At 41.6% G+C, this 24,706-nt stretch overlaps 1 protein-coding gene across 2 annotated transcripts in view; it reads right to left on the reverse strand.

Annotated features, from left to right (window-relative positions):
* Abca1 (ATP binding cassette subfamily A member 1) overlaps window positions 1-24,706 on the reverse strand; it is a 125,739-nt gene that overhangs the window by 84,575 nt on the left and 16,458 nt on the right. For both annotated transcript variants that reach the window (XM_070011068.1, XM_070011077.1), the window contains exons 2-5: window positions 18,964-19,106; window positions 6,862-6,955; window positions 2,123-2,264; window positions 1,404-1,522 (exon numbers count right to left, since the gene is read on the reverse strand). In XM_070011068.1, coding sequence (XP_069867169.1) covers window positions 1,404-1,522; window positions 2,123-2,264; window positions 6,862-6,955; window positions 18,964-19,029 — 421 coding nt within the window. In that variant the 5' untranslated portion in view covers window positions 19,030-19,106. The remainder of the gene's footprint in view (window positions 1-1,403; window positions 1,523-2,122; window positions 2,265-6,861; window positions 6,956-18,963; window positions 19,107-24,706) is intronic.

Raw genomic sequence — 24,706 nt, forward strand, 5'->3', positions numbered from 1 at the left:
TTGAAGAAGGGAAATACATACTCTTCTCCACGTTACCTCAAGCCTCCAGTTGCTCAAAGAAGGGTTAGCTCTAAGGCAGCCTCCACCAGAATTGAAACTCTGCTAGACAATCCATCCCCATCAGCCAGTTTACTTCACCAGGCCCACAACTTGAGTGTTAGGGGAATAAGACCAGATGATCAAAAATGTATCACTGTCATAGAAGGAGAAGGCTAATACTGGCTACTGATTAGTGAGCATCTACTATGTGCCAGACAGTTTGGTGGGTATTACTTTTTGTGGTGGTACAAGGGATTGAACTCAGGAATTGTGCTTGCTAAGAAAACACTCTACCACTTGCTACCATTTATCACCATTTATCATCAGGCATGCCCCGCATTGCCCACTGCCTCTTTTCCTGCCCAAGCAAAGTACAGTTTTGTCTATACACGAAAGAGCTCCAATCCAAGTCTGGCTTAAACTCTAGCACTTTGCACCATTTCTTCTTTTGCCAAGTGAATCACAAGTTAGGAGATCTTCTAGAAAAGTCAACCTACTCCATTCTCTCCTCGAATGCCAAACAGAGTAAAAGCACTTCTCTGGAGCAGTGGTAGTACTTAGCTGGTGATCGACAGGAATAATTCATCACTTCACTGTTTAGAACCACCAGCACAGGTGGTAACAAAGCAGACCCACCTTTCAGTAGGCTTCCTGGTGGTTTTTCAACCCTCTAGACTGTGCACACAATTTTTACCCACATCCAGCATCTATTCCCATCAGCCTCTGCTCCCCTGGAAGGCCACTCCCTGGGAAGTTGCCCTGTAACACACATAGCCAATTTCTCTCCCAGCACATGGCCACTCATTGGCCACTTCCTTAGTGCATGCAATCAACTGTCTGGACACTTAGTAGATCACTTTTAAAAGATCAGGGTTCATGTGTCCACCACACTACAATGGCTAAGGGAGTATGAATTTGATTTTCCTTTTAGAAACGAAGGCTTACTTTTCACCTGCCACCTACTGAGTTGCAACTTCACCTGCTCTTCTCTAAGTGCAGCAGTATCCCTTGTCTACAAATGTCTAGTCATGACACCCATATTCAAAAATGCCATTAGTGGCAACCTGCAACCCCTACCTGTCCCTAACAGCAAACCTATGCCAGTCCTATCTGCTGATTTTTTTCCTTCTGTCTCCCCATAGAAAGTCAGCATACTGGATGTGTATGGCAACCAGCTTCCTTCATTTTGTTTCTAATACTTCTTTCAGAGAGGCCTTGCTGCAGAGAGGCCCAATGCCCAGCCACTATGAGGAGAGAGGGCTGTGGAGGAAGAGCTTAGGTAAGAGCTAAAAAGAGCAAGCCCAGGGCCACAGATGCAGGCCAAGGGCTACTTCCAAACACACGCGCAGAAGGCATCTGCTTACTTGGGCCAGAATTCTTGATCTGATGCAATGTTCTCAGAACTCTGTGTATGTCCTTCAAGCTGGTGTCTTTCTGGCTGAACAAAAGAAACTTCCGAGCATCTGAGAACAGGCGAGACACACTGTAAAGGGTAAGAAAAGCATAAAATCCTTGATTAGACCATCTAGCTGCTTCTCCTGCGTTAATAAACTGATTACCAGATCTATCTGCCACAGACTGGCTTGCAGCATGCACATGCGCACTCGCGTGCGCGCACACACACACACACACACCACACACACACACACACACACACACACACACACACACACACACACACACAGAGATGCTGAGCTCTGCTACTGCTCCCCATACCCAGTCTCACTGGACACCCTACATTGTCCTCACCACCCATCAGTTCAATCACCCTAATCCTGAGACCACAGTGGTAGCTTCATAGTAGACAGGAGTGTAACTAACTTGAGGACCAAGCCCCTTCTGGTGTACCCCAAATCAGGAGCCATTTCAGATGTTCAGCTAGCACATCTGTCCCTCCCTTCCCTTCTTCTGGTCCATTTTTGGAGATACCCAACACTTTGGGTTTGTTTGTTTGTTTGTTTGGGGCCACATATCGCCGTGACATATGCAACAAAGTAAGGTCCCATTCTGCAGTCTTTTTCATACAAACATTTCCACAAAGGGCAGGATAAGTGTTCACGGACAAGTCGGGTCTGGTACTTACATGGATTTGTCAAAGTTTCCAACAACACCAGGAGCCTCCCCAGGTGTTGGGTAACGGAAACAGGGGTTGTTGGCATTACAGATAATCCCCTGAATCCAAGGAAGCGTCCCTGCCGATGGCATGGCTTTATTTGGAAAGTGGCCTGTTTGAAATCGGGGAAGAAAAACACACAGAGACGAAGGTTAATTCTCTGAAGTGATTTCAGAACTCTATTCACACAATACTTCATCCCAAATCTATACGCCTCTTTTTCCCATTTTCCCAGAAAAGTACCTCCTCTAGGGCCTTGAATTCGAAACCTGATATCAACTCTCTTAGCCATTCTGAATGCATTGTGGCATCACCTGTGGGTCCCCAGTAAACGGCAACCTCAGGGAAATGGTGAGTGAAGTAGACCGAGACAGCTAAGTGCCTGATTACCACCACCTCCCAGAGACATAGAAGGGCCTTGAAGTGACCTAATCCAGTCCCCTCACACTCCAGCAAAGTGGCCCATAACAGACAGACTCCTAGACAGTAGCAGGCCCACTTCAGAGTAGACTCAGCATCGCCATAATCCTAACCCAAGACCCTTCCGTATGCCTAGGACCTCCTCTGGAGCCAGGATCTGCTAAATCTCTGCCTCTCTCTTCAGTTTGACACCTCCTCTGCCAGCTCATAATCTCCTCAAGGGCGCCTCAAAAACATGCTGAGTCGGTGGGTCAGATGCCATCTGTGAAGCTACCTTCGTTGTTGGTTTGTCCCTTGTCAGTGAAGTGAGGTCCTATTTGCTAAATCAGCTTCTCACTCTCCTTTCCTTTCATTATGGGAATTCCTTGCAAACAAGATTACTGGGCATGACTGGACTGGGTCCCAGGCTTCAAAGGCACAGGTTGGTATATGGCAGTCATCCATGGGTGCTGTTTCTGGGATACAGGTAAATGTGCTCTGCATCAGGAGCTCTTAGCCTGAGGGCCTGTTCATGTTAGAACAGAACAGCTATAGTTCTAACTTTCATCATATTCACACAATTATCTGTGACCTCCTAGAGTTGACAACCATTAACAACCACAGCTCTCGGTGGTGAAGAGCATGTATTTTTAATCTTTGGGGTCAAACCAACTGGGATTCACTACCAGTCCCTTTGCTCAAGTCACTGGCCCATCTCATAACCCTTAGTTTTCTCATCCACAAAATGATGTGAAAGATACACATGGTGAGCCAGGCACCAGTGGCTCACACTTGTAATCCTAGCTACTCAGTAGGCTGAGATCTGAGGATTAGAGTTTGAAGCCAGCCCAGGCAGTAGAGGTCATGAGACTCTTATTTCCAAGTGGAGCTATGGTTCAGATTCAGTGCGTAGCTCCTGAATTCAAGCCCCAGGACCAACACAAAATAAAAAAAGAAAGAAATACAAGTGGTAAGTATTACATAAGAAATTACAGTCAAAGCACTTTTGCAAAGGGCCTACCCCAAGTTAAAATGCTCAGTGAATCGGAGCTGTTAGGACTTTTTAGTACTGTGGCAGTGAGCACACAATAGTATTTCCACTGCTATTGTCGAAGTAAAAACCTCCTTCTCTCTCCCAGCTACCATCTTACTCCCAAAGCAAGGTTCTTGTTTTATTCATACAAGTCTGTGATAGAGACTCGCCCAAAGCTACATCAAAGCTAGGCCTTGCTGCACTAAGCCTATCAATACTGGAGCCTTTCCATCTTCTATCCATGTTCCAACCAGAGAGATAACATCCAAAGCAAGGAGGAGACAAGATCTGATCTCTGTGCCTACTCTCTACAGGGACTCTGGCCTACTGAACATTTACTCAGTTAATCTCTTTATCTTCCTGTTAATAGTTCAAGGTAAACCAAACAAGGCCCATTACCTAATGAACTGTGCCTCATTCAGAGATTTATGTAACCCAACCAAATACTCCAAGGACCATGGGATTGTCTTCTTTCATATATCAGAGATACTGGCTCTGGATGATATTGGCCAAAGGCAGTACAGGGCAGTGACGGCAAAGGTATTTCAGACTCTCCTTCAGCAGGGGTAGGAGGTGAGGATGAGTGGAAAAGATCCTTTCTTGTATTCATTTTATTTGCAAACAAAAGCAGGATTAGGAATCTGCACTTAGTGTACAGGATGTCAATCAAATAATATAATGGATACCCAGGAGACAGGAAAGTTACTAGGATTCTGATGACTCTGAGTTGGATGAAGAAAGATTTGCAGGGAAAAAACATTATTGATTGACTGACTAATTGAATGACTAGTTTGGGGTAGTACTGGACTTGAACTCAGGGCCCTGGCACTTGCAAGGCAGGAAGTCTACCACTTGAGCCACTCTACCAGGCCCTCTTTTTATGCTGGTTATTTAAGAAAAGGCCTCATTTTGTGCTTGGGCTGGCCTACACTGCAATCCTCCTATTAGTGCCTCCTAGTCCTGGTAGGATGATAAGCATCACCACTGTGCCCAGACACTGTGCTTCCCCAAAGTGGGGACATACCACTATGCCAAGCCTTTATTTAAGGTTGACATTTCACAAACTTTTTTGCTTGGGCTGGCCTCACACCTCACTCATCCTGATCTCCTGACTCCCAAGTAGCTAGGAGAGCAATTTTATATACATGTATGAGAAGAAAACAATGAAAGGGGGGAGAGAGAAGATACAGAATGAGAGAAGGGGTGAATTTGGTCAGAGTATTTTATATGTATAAAATGCATAAAAGCTCCTATGCAATTAGTATAAGCTAACAAAAATGAAGAAAGAAGGAAGGAAGGAAGGAAGGAAGGAAGGAAGGAAGGAAGGAAGGAAGGAAGGGAGGAAGGAAGGGAGAGAGGGAGGAAGGGGAGGGAGAGAGGGAGGGTGGGGAGGGAGAGAGGGAGGGGAGGGGAAAGGAAGAGAGGAGAGGAGGGGAGGGGAGGGGAGGGGAGAAAAGAGACAAAGAGAGAAGAGAATCTTACACTAGTCGTTTATTTACAGAGAGGAGATAATTTTGCAAGCTCTGACTTATTTTTCAACTCTGTCCTTCCAACTGGGTCCTAGAAGGAGGTGAGAATCAGAGATGAGTCTGCAAGTACACAGATGGATGGGGAAAGTCCTGTCTGCCCTTGAAACACAGAAGCTCATAACATTCCCCAAAACGTCTGTGATCTGGGGTAAAAAGGATCTAAGTGTGAATTCAAGAATATGTAATATGTCTAAGATCACCCAAGTGCATGATAAATCGGATGCCAAATTTTGTGCAGTTTCTACTTTACAACCTGGCCTGCTTGTGATCATTCCAGAAAGACAATAGTCTAGGGGGTGAAAAAAGCTTAAGTATGCTCTAAAAGATATACTTCTGTGGGTGTTGGGGTCGTGCTTTAATAAAAATTAAACATGGATTTGCTACTGAGTAAACATATTCCTTAAGTTTCCAAAACAGAAAATAGAATTGCCTCATAGGCCTATAAATCGAGTAGAAACTTCATTTAATACTTTATTCCTTTTGGGTGAAATCATATTATGTCTGAAGGAATATTGTTTAAGTTTTATGTGTACATGTGTATGTGTGCATATATGTGTGTTTAACATGAATGTACATGATGCACATTAGCAAACTACCAGATAAATAACTGCTACTATTAACCATCAGAGAAACTCAAGAAGGCTTTGGCCCCATTGCTTCCCTGGAAAAACAGAATCCTATAAGCCCTATGGTTGTGGTATAGGTAGAGCTGTGAAGTGGTGAGAAAAGCCCCTGAAACAATGACCAGAGGTCCTCACTTAAAGTCCCACATAAATATTGGTCCTTCTGATTTGGACATTTCTGCAGTGTCAATTCATATCTCAAGACCAGTCATCATGATAGCCTTAAATTAGGATGATACTACTAGCATCAATAAGAGAAGTATTACTGTTTTTCTTTTCTTTTTTAGCCTGTCCTAGGGCTTGAATTCAGGGCCTGGGCACAGTGTCTGAGCTTTTTTTTTGCATAAGGCTCGTACTCTGCCGCTTGAGCTACAGCTCCAAGAGTCTCAATAACTTTCCTGCCTAGATTGACTTCAAACCTCAATCCTCAGATCTCAGACTCCTTAGAAGCTAGAATTTCTGCTTTTTTTTAAAAAAAAAAAAAGAAGCTAAATTCACTTGCCTAAGATGATATGCCTTAGTGAATGTTGAAGCCAAGATTCAAACTCAAACAACCTTAGGCTCTTAGTCAATTCTATATTTTGACATTTGCTGTAAAGGTTGTTATCAAAATTTAGGTTAGGTATCAAGAATTAGAGCAAATGACAATACCACCTATTATACAATATTTTCAGGAATCAAATGGAATATTAGTAAAACTGAAATGGTCTATACAAAGGCTCTGTAATCTAACTCCCTTTCTATTTTTTGATTATGTGATTAACACATGATGCATCATCAGGAATTGGGTAATAGTAGGATTAAGACATTCCCTCTAGGAGACTCTTAAATCATTACTTTGTGTACTATAATTAAGGTTATTTTGTTTTTTGTGTGATTTCAGATATGTAAAACAGATATCAGCTCTTGCTATCATTCCTGTTACTTCCATTCACTAGGACTCAAAATGGTCTTCTGATTTCTTCTTTCTCAAAAAAATTAGGAAGTTATGTTTTCTGGTCCTAATCATTTGTGGTATCTCTTCCACACACCATCTTTGGAAAAAGTAAATTTAGGCCATATTCCCTGCCTGAATTTCCCTTGTCAGCAGTGAGTGAGTCTCTGGCATGATCCATGGATACTCACATTCATGTTGTTCATAGGGTGGGTAGCTCAGCCGGACAGAGATCAAGATGAAGAAGATGAACAAAGGCCAGGCCACTTCCAGCAGCAGCTGACACTGAGTAGAAAATAAGACAGAACAGTCAAACATTCCTAGTCACATGGTGCCTAATGCTATTGACTCTGGGAAATCTGCAGAAAATTCCCTCTAACAATTGTTCGACTCTTCAACCTCTCCTACCATACCCTGACATTCTTAATATCATTGAACTGTTTGAAGTTCTCATCCTGAACCATTGCACTCTGTACCTCATGACTTCCTTAAGCCAGGGAGGAGGCCTCGTACCTGCTTCTTCACCTACTCAGTCTCCTGGACTCACTCAGCCAGATATAATGTCTTTTACTAAAATCTCAGCCTCAGCAAGAAGCTCATTACAGAAAAAAAAAAAAAAAAGAATTTTTAATGGTCACTCCATTCTAATCAAAATTTAGCCTTCCTGTAATTACTGGCACTTGAGTGCTTTGGCTCTTTTTTGTTTTCTCTGGGTTTTTTTTTGGGGGGGGCGGGTTGGTTTGGTTTTATTTTATTACTTGTTGTTTACTTTTTGCTATTTTTAAATAATTAACTTAGCCGGGCACCAGTGGCTCAGGCCTGTAATCCTAGCTACTCAGGAGGCTGAGATCTGAGGATCACAGTTCAAAGCCAGCCCAGGCAAGAAAGTCTGTGAGACCCTTATCTCCAATAAACCACCAGAAAACTGGAAGTGGCACCTTGGCTCAAGTGGTAGAGTGCTAGCCTTGAGCTGAAGAGCTGAGGGACAGCGCCCAGGCCCAGAGTTCAAGCCCCATGACTGACAAATAAATAAATAAATAAATATCTTTTAATTTCCAAAGACCTTTGGTATAGTTCCATATGACTCGTTCTTGAATCTTCATTTTGAAAGGAAATGCCACAAGATATTAACTATGGCTATTCTGAAGTGATTAGAATATGAGCAACCTTTTTTTTTCTTTTCTTACTGTTTTCAAATTTTTCTATAACATGCATATATTATTTCTCTAATGTAAGAGAAAGACACTGTTAACCTAAAACTACAAAAGGATACTTTGCCTTGATAGCACAGCAGGAAAGTCAAAGACTAGTGGCTCCCTACACAGAAGAAAACAGGCTGAGAGCGGAGTCCCTAAGACCAGAGTGGGGGCTGATTCTCTAAACATGTCTTTAAATAATCCCAAAGTGGAAGACATTGTAATCTCCAAGTTTGCATATCTCACAAACCTTTTCTTTTTTCTTCATAGTAAAGTCTTTATTTTGTGCTAATATTAAACTGACATATGTACACATAGGTAACATTTTAAATTGATATATGCATGTATATGCATATATTTCAAGACATCACATTCTGGAAGGAGAAGGATTGGGATTGGTGGGGAGGGGGGAGGCTGGGAAGGGATGTGAAGGGTAAACAAAGGAGGAGGCTGCAATGCTTGGTAAGAAATGTACGCATTATCCTGCCCATGTAATTGACTCCTGTGTATAGTATGTTCACAAATAAAATTAAATTAAACTAAAAAAAAAGACATCACATTCTGTACCTTAAATATATGAAACTATTATCTGTCATTACACTTCAAAAAAGTTATTTCCCTTCTTCCAAAGACAACTCTATGAAAATAAACTTCTCTACCAGCTGAGCTGGAAGTCCCTCCTCTGAGTCTCTAAGTCCTCTGGTCCTTTACCAGGACTTGGCACAGGAAAACCTTATTTATTCATGAGCTTCTCCCCTAGTCACTTTCTTCTCACTAAGACTGTCACATGATTAGGACTTAAAAAACATTTGTTGGGTAAGAGAATGGACTGAAGTTTTAAAATAATAAAAATGGAAGTATAAATCAACTGGTCCCCTTGGGAAAGAAGTTTGGCAACATGTATTCAAAAAGCCATGTTTATCCCCTTTGACCAAGTATTATCACTGGGAATTCATCCTAGGCAACTAAATTTAAAAACATCAAAAAGCCATATATGTGAAAATTATTCGTTCACTGAAACATTGTAATTGCAAATTAATGGAAACAACTTAATTGCTCAGCGATCAAGAAATAATTAAATGGGTCCATCTACTGGGCAATATATTATGCAGTCACTATGAAAGTATTTATGAAACACAGACATCATTAACTGAAAAATGCAGAACATAAACTCTTATGCATTCCAGGGTTACAGCTATGAACAGATAGGAACAAAGATAGGAATTAAACTCTTTTTTAAAGTGGTACAACCATAAATAAATTGAGAAAAAAAATAATGAATCCTGAGAAAAGCAAAATTAAATGAAGCATCAAGCCTGATGCTCTGAAAGCTATCATTTCACTTATAGGATTAAACAGTAGTGGCTACTTATTGATAGCCCAACATAGGCATATTTATATGGTTCCTTTCATTTAATCCTTAGAACAATCCTGTGAGACAGAAACCATGATTGTATGAAAGGCTAAGGCTCTAGGAAGAGTGAGTCACAGAACCAATTAGCTGCAAGGTTGAGACTAAAAAACAGTCTTTAGCAAATCCAGAAACCACATTTGATACCATAGGTGTCTCAGGTGGGAAATACCCCACTATCAGGGTTCCCTAGACAGAAGGTGAACTTATGGTCTATAGATTTATAAGAGCCAATACTCAGAAATGTTCATAGCTCAACCCCAATATTTAATCCACAAAAATGCTTCAAAGTAAATACTATTACTATTATTTTAGAAGTGACAGATGCAAGTTGAAATAGTTATAAATCTCACCTGGTAAGACACAATCAGCCAGATGCTAGTGGCTCATGCCTGTAATCCTAGCTCCTCAGAAGGCTGATATTTGAAGATCACAATTTGAAGCCAGCCCAGGAAGGAAACTCCATGAGACTCTTGTTAGAGGTGGCCTTGTCAGCCTTGGCTGGCAAATAAACTCTTTTTCTTGTACACGACTATGTCTGGTGGTCTTCTGGGGATGGGTGCTAACAACTTTTATCTCCCATTTACCACCAGAAAACCACAAGTGGAGCTGTGGAGCCTTGAACAAAAGAGTTCAGGGACAGTGCCCCATCCCTGGGTTCAAGCCCAAAGACTGACCAAAATAAAAGAAGAAACAATCAGAGTCTGGACTGAATCTGCTATTGAATCTGTCACGTTAGCTCTCACAGAGCTGTGAAGGAAACATATACTCTTTACAATATGCTCCTTCTGTGGAAGGTAGCACTTGCCAGTCCTACCAAACACTCATCTGACCCAGTGAGTCAAGCCTTTTGTCTTTGGATCTCAGAAGGCCCACATTGAGGGTTCTGTAGGACAGCACATATTTGTTGGTAAATTGAAAAAAAAATGACTAAGATCTTCGCATGGCACTGACAACAACAAGCCATTTTTTTAGTAGCTGATGCCAGTAGCTGATGCCAGTATGCATACACAGAGCAGGAAGAGGCAAGGAGATTGATGACTTCATGATGATGATGATGGTAACAATGGAGACTAATGTAAAACACTCAGCAGACTAGGACCTAGTAAGACCTGGGTGGCAGTAAGTATTGTGCATGTATTAGCTCATTTCATCTTCAAACAACCCAGTCAGTAAAATTAAATAATATCTACTTTACAGATAAGGAAACTGAGGATGAAAAAAGTTAACCAAGTACCAAGACTATGAGATTGGGAAGGACAGAGGTGAGATGTGGGGCCAATCTGACTTAAGAGCGCCTGTTCATAGCTACAATGCACCCCACTTCTTAAGTCCTGCCTGGTACCCTGAGTATATGGACATTGATCATCAATGCCCTTGCTGAAGCGAGACAGTAGTATATGAATGAATGAAGAGACTGCCTTCCATGTTCACACAACAACAACTAAGGAGCTCATGTGTGACAAAATCAAATCATGTCATTTTACCTTATCCTGTATTTCTTATTTTCCAAGCTCAGGAAGCCTCAAAGCTTCTAGAAACCTAACTGACTTCTTCAGCAATGACATTCTAATGCACTCACTATCAAAATTAAGTGTCCTCTCAATCTCTGGGCCTAGCACTTATCTTAACATAGGCGATCATAAATAGCACAGAGATGAGGCTGAGCCCTCCCCTTTATAAACCACCACAGGAAACTCTCTAAGTCTTGTTTTGGCACACCACCCATGCCCATGCCTCCCCGTCATGGAGTTGGGATGTTGGGAAACACTGTAGTCAAAAAAAAACATTTCCCAAACAGGGTGCTGGTGCTCTCACCTATAATCCTAGCTACTCAGGAGGCTCAGATCCGGAAGAGTGTAGTTCAAGGCCAGTTTGGGCAGGAAGTTTGCTAGACTCCAATTCCAAAATAACCAGCAAAAAAACAGGGCTGGGGGTGTGGTTCACAGGCAGAGTGCTAACATTATAAGTATGAGACCAGAAGAAGAAGGGGAGGAGGGGGGGGGAAGGGAGGGAGAAGGAGAGGGGGAGGGGGGAGGAGCAAGAGAAGAAAAAGAGGAAGAGGGGAAGGAGGAAGAAGAAGAAGAGAAAGAGGAGGAAGAAGAGAAAGAGGAGGAAGAAGAGGAAGAGGAGGAAGAGGAAGAAGAAGAAGAAGAAGAAGAAGAAGAAGAAGAAGAAGAAGAAGAAGAAGAAGAAGAAGAAGAAGAAGAAGAAGAAGAAGAAGAGGAGGAGGAGGAGGAGGAGGAGGAGGAGGAGGAGGAGGAGGAGGAGGAGGAGGAGGAGGAGGAGGAGGAGGAGGAGGAGGAGGAGGAGGAGGAGGGGGAGGAGGGGGAGGAGGAAGAGGGGGAGGAGGAAGAGGAGGAGGAGGAAGAGGAGGAGGAGGAAGAAGAAGAAGAAGAAGAAGAAGAAGAAGAAGAAGAAGAAGAAGAAGAAGAAGAAGAAGAAGAAGAAGAAGAAGAAGAAGAAGAAGAGGAGGAGGAGGAGGAGGAGGAGGAGGAGGAGGAGGAGGAGGAGGAGGAGGAGGAGGGGGAGGAGGAGGAGGCGGCGGAGGAAGAGGAGGAGGAGGAAGAACAAGAAGTAGAACAAGAAGAAGAACAACAACAAGAAGAACAAGAACAAGAACAAGAAGAACAAGAAGAGGAAGAGGAATTTGAGATTTATGCCTAACTTTCTCTGCTGGTTGCAGAAATTTGGTCAAAATTTGGTTACTCTGTATATACTTAGCTACCTAGCTTAAGGACACAGTAATGATGCTCCTAAATCTCAAAACTTATCCATATTCATTCACTGTTGGGAGAGGGATAGGGCCATGTTTGAAGAATACAGAAAAGCAATGGAATAAAGTTTAGTCTCAAGCAAGAGCCTCGCTTTGGCTTTGCCAAAAAATTTAGTTCTTACTTGAAAAAAGAAGTCAGTGTTTCTTAGCACTGAGTTAAAGATGCTTGAGATTTCAATGAGCCATTTCAAAAGAATCAAAAATAATAAGCATCAGAAACAAAAAGATGAAAATATACTTTCTGTTTATATCCTGGTCATGAATCTCAAAAAAGCTTCCAAGTTAACTGGAAAACTTAAAGTTGAAAAAAAAAAAAAGGATAAAATGGTCATAGCCAAGGTAAATTTTCCTAAAGAATTGCCTTGCTATAGGAATGTGATAACCAGCTAAGAATATAATGTGGAAAAAAAGAAATACATTGTTCACAGTAAGATCAGATAGAGCCTTGCCCATGTAATTGTAACCCCTCTGTACAATATTTTCACAATGAAAATGTAAAAAAAATCAGATAGATAAGCAAAAAATTCTATACACTAATTGAATGTCAAATATATAATTCTTATATAAAAGAAAACCACATAACCTTATAAGACAGGTATTAATGAGTATGCCATTCTTCTTAATGAAAACTATACCTAAATTTCCCAGATTTAACACACATTAATTTCACTTTAAATAGTGATAGGATACTTTTTAGAACCTCATAAAATAGTAAGATTCAATGAGTAAAAGAAACTGTTGAAAATTTCAGAGAATTTTCTTTCTTTCTTTCTTTCTTTCTTTTTTTGCCAGTCTTGGGGCTTGAACTGGTCCTGGGCACTGTCCCTGAGCTTCTTTTGCTCAAGGCTAACACTCTACCACTTGAGCCACAGCTCTACTTCCCTCTCTTTATGAGTAGTTTATTGGAGATAAGAGTCTCATGCCTAGGCTGGCTTCAAACAGTGATCCTCAAATATCAGCCTCCTGAGTAGCTAGGATTTTAGGTATGAGCCACCAGCCCCTGGCTTTCAAAGAATATTCTGAGAAGCAATGACTTCCCTCAAATATCAGACTATTCACCAGAGTAAGAGCACAGGCCTAGGTTATATTAACAACCAAGGCAATACAAACCCAGCAAATAACCAAATGAATAACTTTAAAATAGCTTCCTAAACATTTCATAGAGTTCCAGAATAACTATCAAAGATATCATTGTTTAATAAAGGCCGTAGTATGATCTAATAAGAGGGTGAAAAAATTACTTTATGCCTGTTTCTAATACTACATACTTAATCAGGTGTGGAATAAAGCAAAATCTTAAAAATCAAACTGGACCAATGCCAAAAGGGAAAATTGATTTTAAAAACAGACCCATCCTCCTGGAATTATAAAGCTTAACGCATTGAAGATGGTTTTTTAAATCAATGCCTGCCTTAGGAAGGACAGTTGGTCATACACTTTAAGGGCCATCTGACTGTGGCCCAGGAATCCCACACTGGCCTAGGGAACAATACAAAAGTAAGAAAGGCTAATATGTATAAAAATCTGTTTAGTAACTTACTTGTGATCGCAAACTGCATGTTGGAAATTGGATTTCAACGAACAAAATAAAAACGGCATTGATAGATTTTAAAGCTATCTGGAACATCTTCCAGATATCTTCCCAGGGTAGCTTTGGAGCTAAAGACCCAACACTCCTCTTATTGACTTACCAACAATAACTTTTTTCATTGGTGAAACAGAATTGTACTTCATAACTCTCAGAATAAGTGTAAACATTGAAACATAGTGGGTATAAATGTACTTTCAAAATTATTAAATACAATCAATATATCAATATATTATAATTATTTGAAGATATGAGAATATACCAAATAGTGTTAAATAAAAGAATAAAGCAGAATATGAAATGCAATGTATATATGTAATGATTATTATTATTGCTTTTAGGACTGTAGTCATTCAAGTCTCAGTACCAAGAACCACAAGACTGGCCCTAATGACCATAACCCGCCTACCTCAGGAACTTGTTTTGTACATAAAATGAAATTCAACTGCCGTTCCCTAGCTGCAAGGCCCTACATAATCTGGCCCTTACTGTTCCCTACCATCTCCCACCAGTCTTCCTTCAGTCCATCAATGGCTTCTTTATGTTCCTGGACCCAGTGTTTCAGCCTAGAACACAATGTTCGAAAGGTCTGAGCTCCTGATCTTTGCCTGGATAAGGCTTAAATGACACTGTCCTCCATTTTAAAAAATTCCTTACCATACTTGCTAGTTTGCTTTCTTCATAACATTTATCACCATTTGGGTTACACTGTGTGGTTGCGGGAAGGGAGGTGGCGAGGAGCAGTTCCTAGGGCTCAAATACATGTCCTTGATCTTTTGTGCTCAAGGCTAGCACTCTTCTAAATGAACCATATCTCCACTTCTGGCTTTTTGGTGGTTAATTAGAGATAAGAGTCTCATGGATTTTCCTGCCTGGCTGGCTTCAAACCACAATCCTCAGATCTCAACCTCCTGAGTAGCTAGGAAGAAACATGTAAGCCACCAGCATCCACCCAGCTTGTAGATACATTTTTAAATGTATGCGCTGATATGTTTCCTATCTGTTTCCCTCACCAAGCTCTAAGCTCTGGAAGCACAAGAGGTGGTATCAGTCTGATGGTATCTGATTTAGCCCTAAACACCCAGCAAACATTCCACAAGTCAGAGATGCTTAGCCAATATTTGTCCAGATGAAATACCAAATGATATTTTATTCCAGCTTTCTTCATTCTATAGAAGAGAAAAACTAAAGATTTGGAGAAATAAATATTTCCTAAGCCACAGTGTTCAAACTGCCACTGGGTCAGGACTAAAGACAAAGAAGAAAGGTGATACAGAAGCAGGAAGTGGGGAGAGGATGCAGAGCTTCTATCCACTGAGTACATTTTCTAAAACCTCAGAATAATACCTCCTTTGTGATTAAAGAGTATCCCAATATGCAATGATAGAATTATCTATTTCCCCAGAAATGTGGCTAATCAGAACTAACTACAAATAAATTCATGGTAAAGGTAAAAGAAAAGAAACCATAGGGCTACACTCTCCTTTGTCCCAACTGTCCCATGGAGACCTTGGCCTCCAGCTCAACCTAAAACCAGAGGAAGATCCAAGAAACCCTGAAATCCCTCCCTCTTCCTGTCCCAAACCCTGTTTGTGCTGAGGGACTGTCGCCCACACAAGCTAACTGGTACTTTGGACCCAAACTGAGCTTTGTACCCAACTGTTGCAACTCAACTCTATTCTTTACCCAACAGAAACAGTGGAAAAGTAACCCTCGCTGAGAGTCCCCAAGAATCTGCAAGGGAGCCCTCTCAAGACCTGCAGCCAACGGACCAACAATGCATTTACCATTTCTTTGGCAAATTCTTATTCAGCATGACCCAAGGGTCTGAGCTGAGTTCCTGGCCAAACGTTTGCATGCCAGGATCTCAAGAGCAGGGAAATGATAAACTTCTATGCATTGTGAATAAGAGCTACTATGAAATAGCTAACTTTCCCACCTATCTCATAGGTTGGTTCTATCTGAGCTAATGAAGTAGCACAAACCTCATTACTAATGTTTGTGCAATATAATCTAGAAACCCAAGCCAAGTGGACTAGGAAGAAGTTACTATGTTCATGATTAACATTCTCCAGGTGCCCGTGTCCCTCACAGCCCCCTTTTCAACTCATAAGAGGTGGACTAGATCTCTGGCCATTTCAGCCTGCTGGCTCGAAATCAATCACCTTTCTTTCTGATTCAGCAAAATAGATTTCCTTTAGAAATCAGAAAGGGAGAAGGGGAGGTAGAATTTTTTTCAAGTATGTTGTGTCAGGAGATTGTGTCCCAAGATTGTGTCCCTACTTCCTTTTTCAACAAGAACTCTGGCCACAAATTGCCTTTGACCAAACTTGCCTATCTCTCTAATCCTCACCCTTTGAAATGCAGAAGCAAAACTAAGCAAGAAGCAACAAGCTCAAATCCAGTGAAGACCAGCCTGGGCTGGATGATCCAACCACACATCCTGTTCCAGGACAGGGGACTCCTGATTGCTTTCCTGACTGAGCACAGAAAGAAGAAAAACAAAAAGGCTTCCCTGCCATTTCCTCCTACTCTAGCCTAGACACTTCTGTGCAGCTACAAATAAAATTCAGAAGAGAGAAGAAAAGCCACTGAAATGGACTGGAATGAGGAGATATCAGCCTTTGATCTCAGCTCTGTGGCTGCTTGGTTGACCTTGGGGAAATCCCTTCTCTGCTTGGTGCCTCAGCTTCCCCAAATCTCTGCTTGGTGCCTCAGCTTCCCCAAATCTAAGATCAAAAGATTATACTGGACTACCCCTGAGCTGCTCCCTTTCATTGTTGTGATGACATGATTCTTTCCATGACTCAGTAGTAAACGCACCACAGCCAAGACAATTTCCATATACTATGTTACTGCCACTGGGCTGCGAAAGGAGCAAGGAACATGACCATACAGTAGCTAAGCAGTGAACACTAGGGCATGGGAACAACTGAAAGAGCAAGGTGTTAAGGCAAGAAGGAAGTCAGAAATGTCAAGATTTGGGATAGAAGACAGAAAAAAAATGATACAGGAAAAAAGAAGAAAAGAATAGAGCCAGGCGCCAGTGGCTCATGCCTATTTAGGAGGCTGAGATCTAAGAATCACTGAAGCCAGCCTGGGCAATAAAGTGTGTGAGACTCTTACATCCAATAAACTATTCACAAAAGCTGGAAGCAGAGCTGTGGCACAAGTGGTAGAGCACTAGCCTTGAGCAAAAGAAGCTCAGGGACAGTGCTCAGGACCTCTCCCCCGCGAAAAGAACAATGATACCACTAAAATGCAATCTGATGTGGAAATGTTGAGTTCCAACTATGGAGCCAGACTGCAAATTTGGATCCTACTTCTGCTTCCTTACTGGCAGTGGAAATCTCTGGTAAATTACAGAATCTCGCTGTGCATCAAATTATATATAGCAAGATGGCGGGGGCGGGGGGAGGGACTTTATGGGCTATAAAAGGGATAACACAGTTAATAACCTCCTTGGTTGGCAGGGATGGGGTGGGGTGGGGGCTTTGTAGTAACAGGCTAGCCTAACATGCCCTGAGTCTGATACCTAACTTTACCAATCCACTTTGTGTCTGATATATGAGGCTCTCATTTTAAATATTGCACTTATTCTTATAAAATATAACACATCATATTTTTCCTAAAACTGATAGGATCCATAGATTCTAGTCTACATTCTCTTACTAGTGACCCCAGAATTCAGTTCCCCATCTAGAACATGAGTGGCTGAAGAAAATCAGTGTATCTCAAAGTCAAAGCAGTACACATATTTTTTGAAGAATTATAGTTGAGTTCTTTGTGAAGATTTAAAAAAATCCTGTGTTTCAATTCAATGGCCATCTAAACAAATTCTGATAAACTTATCTGAAATTTTCTGAAAGCTAACTTTAGTATCAAGTTTTGGCACAAGACTTCAAAGTTCAGGTTTTCATTTGTGTGTATAATTGTGTTGGCACCAAGATAATTGTAGCAGACAAATGAGAAACAAGCACATGCAAACTGAAAAAAATAGAGCCAAATGACATCAAATAAAAGTTATTCAAGAAGAAAAATGGATGAAGAACTGAATCATTAGCACAAAGTAATACATACTAGCTAAACACCAAAGATGAATACTACATTATACACTAATATATTTACCTTCCAACTCATAAATTGGGTTTCAGCTACACAATGTGAATTGTCCTGTCACACCTCTGGTGATCATTCAAATGGCACAGTTTTACAATTTTTTGCATTTAATTTTTAAATCTATGTGGATTACAAAGTTACAGTATAGCCTACAGTATAGCTATCACAGAGCATAAGGAGTATATTATGAATATACATAAGTGACATTCTAACATAAATATAGTGAACACAAAGTACCTTGACATTTTTCTTCTTTTAAAAGAAGGTCCAAGTACTATTCTATTTTTAGAAACAATGAAATAAATTCTCTTGAAGCTTCTTCATAGTTTCAGAACAATGATCATTAAGACAGCCAAGTTGGGATACAAGCTTAGAACTCAGGAAAAGGCAGGACAGGTAAAATCCTACCAGGGGTTGACCAGTGTGTTGAGGTCTCCTTTGGATACCTTAAGCCTTAAATATATATATATATATATATATATATATATATATATATATATATATATATATATATTTAACTCAAAAAGGAACTACAGACACGTGTCACTAAGCCCAGAGGACTAGAGGGTATCACTAAGGAAGAATGATCATCACAGATAAAAGAAATCAAGAGCTGACTCCCCAGCTCCAGGGAGCTCACCCTGAGGCTTTACAGCCCTCAAGTCCTCCATGAAAAATGCTATTTCTGTGTGCACTGAAGGCAATCTCAGGATTTTCAGGGCCAGACTGGCCCATGCAGAACCATATGGGAACCCTCCAGAGAAATAAGACAAGTCTCAGTTCTTATGTTCCTCCAGGCCTGTAGGCAAAGCAAAAGGAGGCAGTTCAAACTACTACAGAAGCTGCAGTCACTGATCTCTAAGAGCTGAGCCAGTAAGTCAACTGATTCCCAACTCCCAGAAACATGGGGGTCGTGAGATGTTCTAGAAGAGCCAGGTGCTCCCAGAGCTGCAGTGGAAGGAAATAGTGAGGTGATCAGGGACAACTTTCTGCCATGTTCCATAAGTCAGAACTCATGCCTGGGTACCTGTAGCACAAATTAAGCTAACACTTCTGCCAGATGCAAAGTTCCCTCTGTGCTAAGCCACACAGACACATCAGGATTGCCTAGTCCAGTGTCCGCCATGTCAGCTTCCTCCTCCACTCCCAACCCAACACCATGGAGAAAGCATGACCGAACCCTCTGAAAAATCCCATACTTACTGTTTGTCTTCTTCTGAAAGTCAGGTTCTTCCACAGCAGCAACCTCAACTGAGGCCAACAAGCCATGTTACCTCTTCTGGCACCCACAGTGACTGGTGTGTGGCTCGGGAGCCCTGGAGGCAGTGGCTGTGGCTGGTCATTAACTGAAAGATAAAGCAGGAGAAAGAGAGAGAGAGCAGTCAATCATTACTACAAAGCCTACGCCAATGAGAGCTATGGTTCCAGCTCTATCACCTGAGAGACCTCCAATACCCTAGTAAATGTCATGACCACTCCTCAATGAGCTAAGTCCTAACACCCAACCTCAGAGATCTTTAAACAATGGGACTTCAGAAGGTGTTCCGGCAGAATCGTGTTAATTCTATTGGTGTGATCATTCAGAAATGAAAAGTACACCCATGAAAGCAGATGTGAGTGGACTCCCTTAGGTAACCGCTCATTTAGGATGGAAATGGCACACTGGATCCTAGGGACTTGTACCTTTCTTCTCTAAGAAAATGTATGCCTTTCCACAAAATTTTAGTAACTTTTATAAATTCTGCCTCAAGCCTAGAGTGACTTATGCTGTTCCCTAAAGCTTCTAGGCAGACAAATTTGCATCTGGTCCCAAACCTACATCCTTCAAGCTGATAGGATACACAGCATCATCAATAAATCAGTTTTCCAATCTGGAAACCTTCAGCATGTATTAGATGACTGTGAGTAAGCACCAAAGAAATGCCAGCAACATCTGGCTTCCTGGTGATTACACACAGCCCAAGAGTTGAGCCTCTGTGGAAGGAAAATAGTATCCCACAGAGAGATCAGTCTCCTAAAGCAGGCCCGATACAGCATCTGTGCAAGTGAGGGGCTCCCATAGTCAGCACATTTGCAGCTCACTTCTGGCCTTGCTTTACGTACACCTGAACACAGATGTCAGATGTCACAGGGGCCTCCCTGAAGAATGAACAGGGGATAGATACAGCTTCTGTGTGGCCCATATGCACAAAAAAGACAGCTGTACTTATTTAATGCTGGCATAATCCCAAGCAGTTCGGCTAAAGTTAAAGGTAAGGAAAAGGCAGAAAAGAAAAAAAGTAGAAGAAGGAAAGGATGCCCAGGTAAAAGCCGGGCTTTGTTGGCACTTGGTAGTCATCAGGAGGGTTGAAAGGACTCAATTACTGTGGCTCTCATCGGCCTTCTAATACAATTACTACAATACACTGGGCACAGAAAACAACAACAATAGGATGATGTATCCCTCATAGATACAAAACTAAAAACTGGAGTAGTTCACACCTGTAATCCTAGCTACTCAGGAGGCTAAGTTCTTAAGGTTCTTCCAGTCCAGGCAGGAAAGTCTATGAGACTTGTACTTCCAATTAACCATCAAAAGGCCAGAGGTGGAGTTGCAGCCCTGAGCAAAAAAGCTAAGGACATCACCCAGGCCCTGAGTTTTTGTGTGTGTGTGTGTGTGTGTGTGTGTGTGTGTGTGTGTGTGTGTGTGTGTGTGTGTGTGTGTGTGTGTGTGTGTGTGTGTGTGTGTGTGTGTGTGTGTGTGTGTGTGTGTGTGTGTGTAAGGCTTAAGGTATCCAAAGTGTGTGTGTGTGTGTGTGTGTGTGTGTATTTTTTTTTAAGGCTTAAGGTATCCAAAGGAGACCTAAACACAGGTCAACCCCTGGTAGGATTTTACCTGTTAGTCTCCTGCCCCACAAGGAATCAAAAAGTTCTAGAAAAGAGATTGGAGGGAATCTGCAGCATCCAGAAGAAAGGATGAAATAATATGGTATGGTATATTCTTACTTGGATATTAGCAATCTAATAAATCAGTATCAATTCTTCTGAGGCAGTCAGACCTTAAAATCTGTAAAGGACACAGACTTCTCCACCCCTACCCCTGAAAGTCTTTCAAGAAGACTTAAGTATGCCTTACCACACCCATTTTCAGCCCCTTGTTCGATGTCAATGGGACTCATAGCACTAATATGACATTGCGAGAAGCATGCTTGAAACCCCAAGTTGTTCTGAGAGTAGCTTAGGACAGGGCTTGCATTTTTAGAAACACAGGAATAAAGACTCGTTGGATTTCTCTGTTATTAAAGCTGCTCTCCGGGAATCACTTAGCTGATTGACAAGGTACATGAATCTTTGCCATCCCAAGGTAACACCAAGCTGGCTGTAACACAATATGCTATTAGAAAAGGGCAAGCAACCTAGCAGAAATGCCCAGACATGCATTAGCCCCGGCTTCCTCACCAAGTGTCCTGACCAAAGCTTTTATGCTCTCTGAGCATCCATTTCCTCATTATAAAGTGGGGGTGACAATGTCTGCCTTATATAAACTCTAAGAATTACACAGTAACATAAGTTCTCAACACATTACCTGGCACAATCTAAGTGACAAAGAAATACAAGTTCCCTTCTCTTCACTTACATTTCTCCATTTTATAAGTGCCAGCTCATAGAAAAATGGTTATATTCTGTCCCAGCAGAACATCCCATTACTTCTAGCTAATCCACTGAATTTCTCCACAGGTAAATGGATACAGCAGCAACGGTGAAACCTAAGTCACTTAGTGTTTGGGTGGGTAGGGCCAAACCCAAGCACCAAAGTGCCTGCCTGAGCCCTGAGCAAAGATGTGAGAAAAAGAGAAGATGCCCCTCTACAAAGTGCCCCTCTACAAAGTGTCCATGAGAACAAGAAATAAAGAAAGACCAGGAAGCATTTTCTTGGAGAGTATGTTCCTCCAAAGTTGAGGTTCTAGGTCTCTAAACATGGATTCATACACCAGGGTCCAAGGAGACACACACAAACTTTCTGTCCCAATCCCTCCAGCCCACCTTGGCATTTCCTGGTTTCCTGCACAATTACACACACACACACACACACACACACACACACACACACACACACCTTCATCTCAACACACACACACACACCCTCATCTCAACACACACACACACACACACACACACACACACACACACACACACACACACACACACACACACACACCTCATCTCAAAACACAGCAATCAATAGTAGAAAGAAGTCAATCCAAAGACAAGGATTTAGCAATGATTGAATTGTCCTGTCCAGGTAACTAAAGCCAAAAGGACATTTCCACATCAGTTTTCCAAGTGAACAAACAAACGAAAAAAAAAAAAAAAGAAAGGAAAGAAAAGAAAAGAAACAGGCAGTCTTATGTACTAGATTTCTCAATGTTTCAAAATGTAGCACACATCATTGCTGCCCTTCTACACATTTCCAGTTACTGGCTGGAAAGGATCCCACTTGAGTCATGCTAGTCAATAGGTGCTTCTCATCTGATTCCTGATACCCACAGTGGCCACTTCACTGGTCTCCCTGCTCCAGTCTTACCCCTACTCCTCTTCCTTTGACAAAGAGCCCTCAAAATGATTCAACCAAACCAAATACCCAAATATGTCCCCTCCCAGCCCTTTGTTAGCCTCCACCACCCTGATGATAAGAGTCCAACCTTCACCAAAGCTTTCCCATAATGACTCTTCAGTTGACTCTCACCTCTCTCCACCTGCTCTGCAATGCCCTAGAGAAGGACTCATGGACTAGGAATGGACTGTACTCTCTTCTACCACTGAAACATCACTGGGCTCTTCCCTGGTCCTGACTACTTTCTGCAGCACTGTCAGCCTTGCTAATTCCTCCTCCACTCTGCGTCTCCACTCAGCTGCCACTGTCTGAGGAGTCCCTTCCTGATCACTTTTTCTTCTAGTCACCTGGTCTAGGAGCCCTTCCTAAGTGATCTCGACAACTTCTGCTTTCCCTTGTGAGATATGTCCAGCCAGTAATGTTTCTGGCTCCTTTATCACTGTCTTCCTTGGTATGTAAAAGGTATCAGGGAATATGTGTGTGTGCTTCATTAGTTTTTTTAAAAGAAAGGATGAACATGAGAAATAGTGTCTCCGAATTCATGATGGTACTATTCCTGGGCCTGTGCTAAGTGATTTTTCATGCCTGATTAACTGATTCTGGCAAATTGTCCCCAGGGAAGGAGCTCTGTGTTCAGCAGGCTCCTGCCACATTGGAGAGGGTCACAAAGGACTACTAAGCTTCCCAGGGGACTCTGCAGGCATAAAACATAAATGAATCTAAGTCTGTTTCCTATAAAGTAGGAAGTAAAGACCAAGCAGCTGTTCCCAAGGCCACTGGGACCATGAGCTTAGCTTTCAATCCTCATGCTCAAGACCTAGGCATCATCTCTCTCATTCTTGTTGTCAGTCACCCAGGTAGACCCTCCCCCTGACCTCCTGATAAAATTTGGGGTTTTGCACATCTCAACTTTGCTTTGATCAGTATGGACCTGAAGGAAGTAGTTGATCAAAGCTTTGATTACTCTATTTAGAATTTTTTACTTCTGCTACGGCTGGTATTTTGAAGCCACTCATATCTATAGAATACGTAAGACTGCTGAAATAAAGCCTTCCCAAATAAGTAAAAATGCTTACTGGTTGCAGAGAAATGCAAATCAAAACTACAAGGAGATATCATTATCTGACCACTAAATTTAAGTTAAAAAGTGCCAGCAAGTATGTGGAGCAACCAAAACTCATCACACAGACCCTGGGAATGAAAAATGGAAAAGCTGCTTGGGTAGTTTGGTAGTATCTTAGAAAGCCATACATTTGCTTACAAGGTAGCCCAGTCATCCCATCCCAGATATTTACCCAAAAGAAATGAGAGCAGGTGTGCACACAGACTTTTGTACATGTTCACAGAAGCGTTACACAAAGCGGCCCCAAACTGGAAGCAACCCAAATAGCCATCAGCAGAAGGAGATATAAAAATAGGATAGTATTTGGCAACAATAAGGAACAAATTACTGGTACATGTAACATGGATAAATCTCAAGAACCTTATGCTAAAATAAATTAGCCAGACATAGAAAACAAACAGGATATACTGTCTGGTTTCATTTATATAACATTCTAGAAAAGGCAAAGCAATAGAACGCTGGTCAGTGACTGGGGGGTAGCTATAGGATTATATAACTGTGTACATCTGCAAAATTTCATCAAACTACCTACTTCAAAGGAATGAATTTTACTGTATGTAAACCAAGTATCAATAATCCTGACACCAAAACAATCTGCCTTCTATTATGACAGCTAATATACCCAACAAGTCGAATTAAGCTGGGAAGATCTAAGAACTGTATAATAAAAAGACTGTCTGATGCCTTTAGAAGAGATAAATAGTCACCACTATTTATTAATTCCATGAACAACGGCAGCATTCACACTCCCAGCCTCTCATGAGCCACAACAAATATTTATTGAGCACCTATCACATGCTGGAGCTTCAACAGAGAACAAGAAAGGCAATATTCTGTTTTCATGGTACTTCTAGCAAGAAAAAATAGACAATGTTGGGAAGGAACTCCTTTCTGATGAAGCATCTTTAGGAGAGCAAATGGATAGCCACATGCTACCCACAAAGGGGACACTTAAGTAGCACCAGGATTATATAAATTATTTCCACTTTTCTCCAAACCAAAACCTGAAATGCCAGACAGAGTCGATGATGCTGGCAAAAGTAATAAGAAGAAAAAGAAAACAGCTTCACAGGAAACCTGGTGGGAAGAGGAAATGATGTCCTTTGTCTCCCCACACTCTCCTCCTCACTCCCTTCCTGGCCAAGACATGTTTTCCTTTTGAACTTGACATGTAACTTTCAAATAGAGATGAAAGAAGGAAAAAAAAACTATAAAATACAGAGGACACA

This window comes from Dipodomys merriami, unplaced genomic scaffold (genome assembly GCF_024711535.1).
Source record: "Dipodomys merriami isolate MVZ:Mamm:240054 unplaced genomic scaffold, mDipMer1.0.p SCAF_11, whole genome shotgun sequence".
In the NCBI taxonomy this organism is placed as follows: domain Eukaryota; kingdom Metazoa; phylum Chordata; class Mammalia; order Rodentia; family Heteromyidae; genus Dipodomys; species Dipodomys merriami.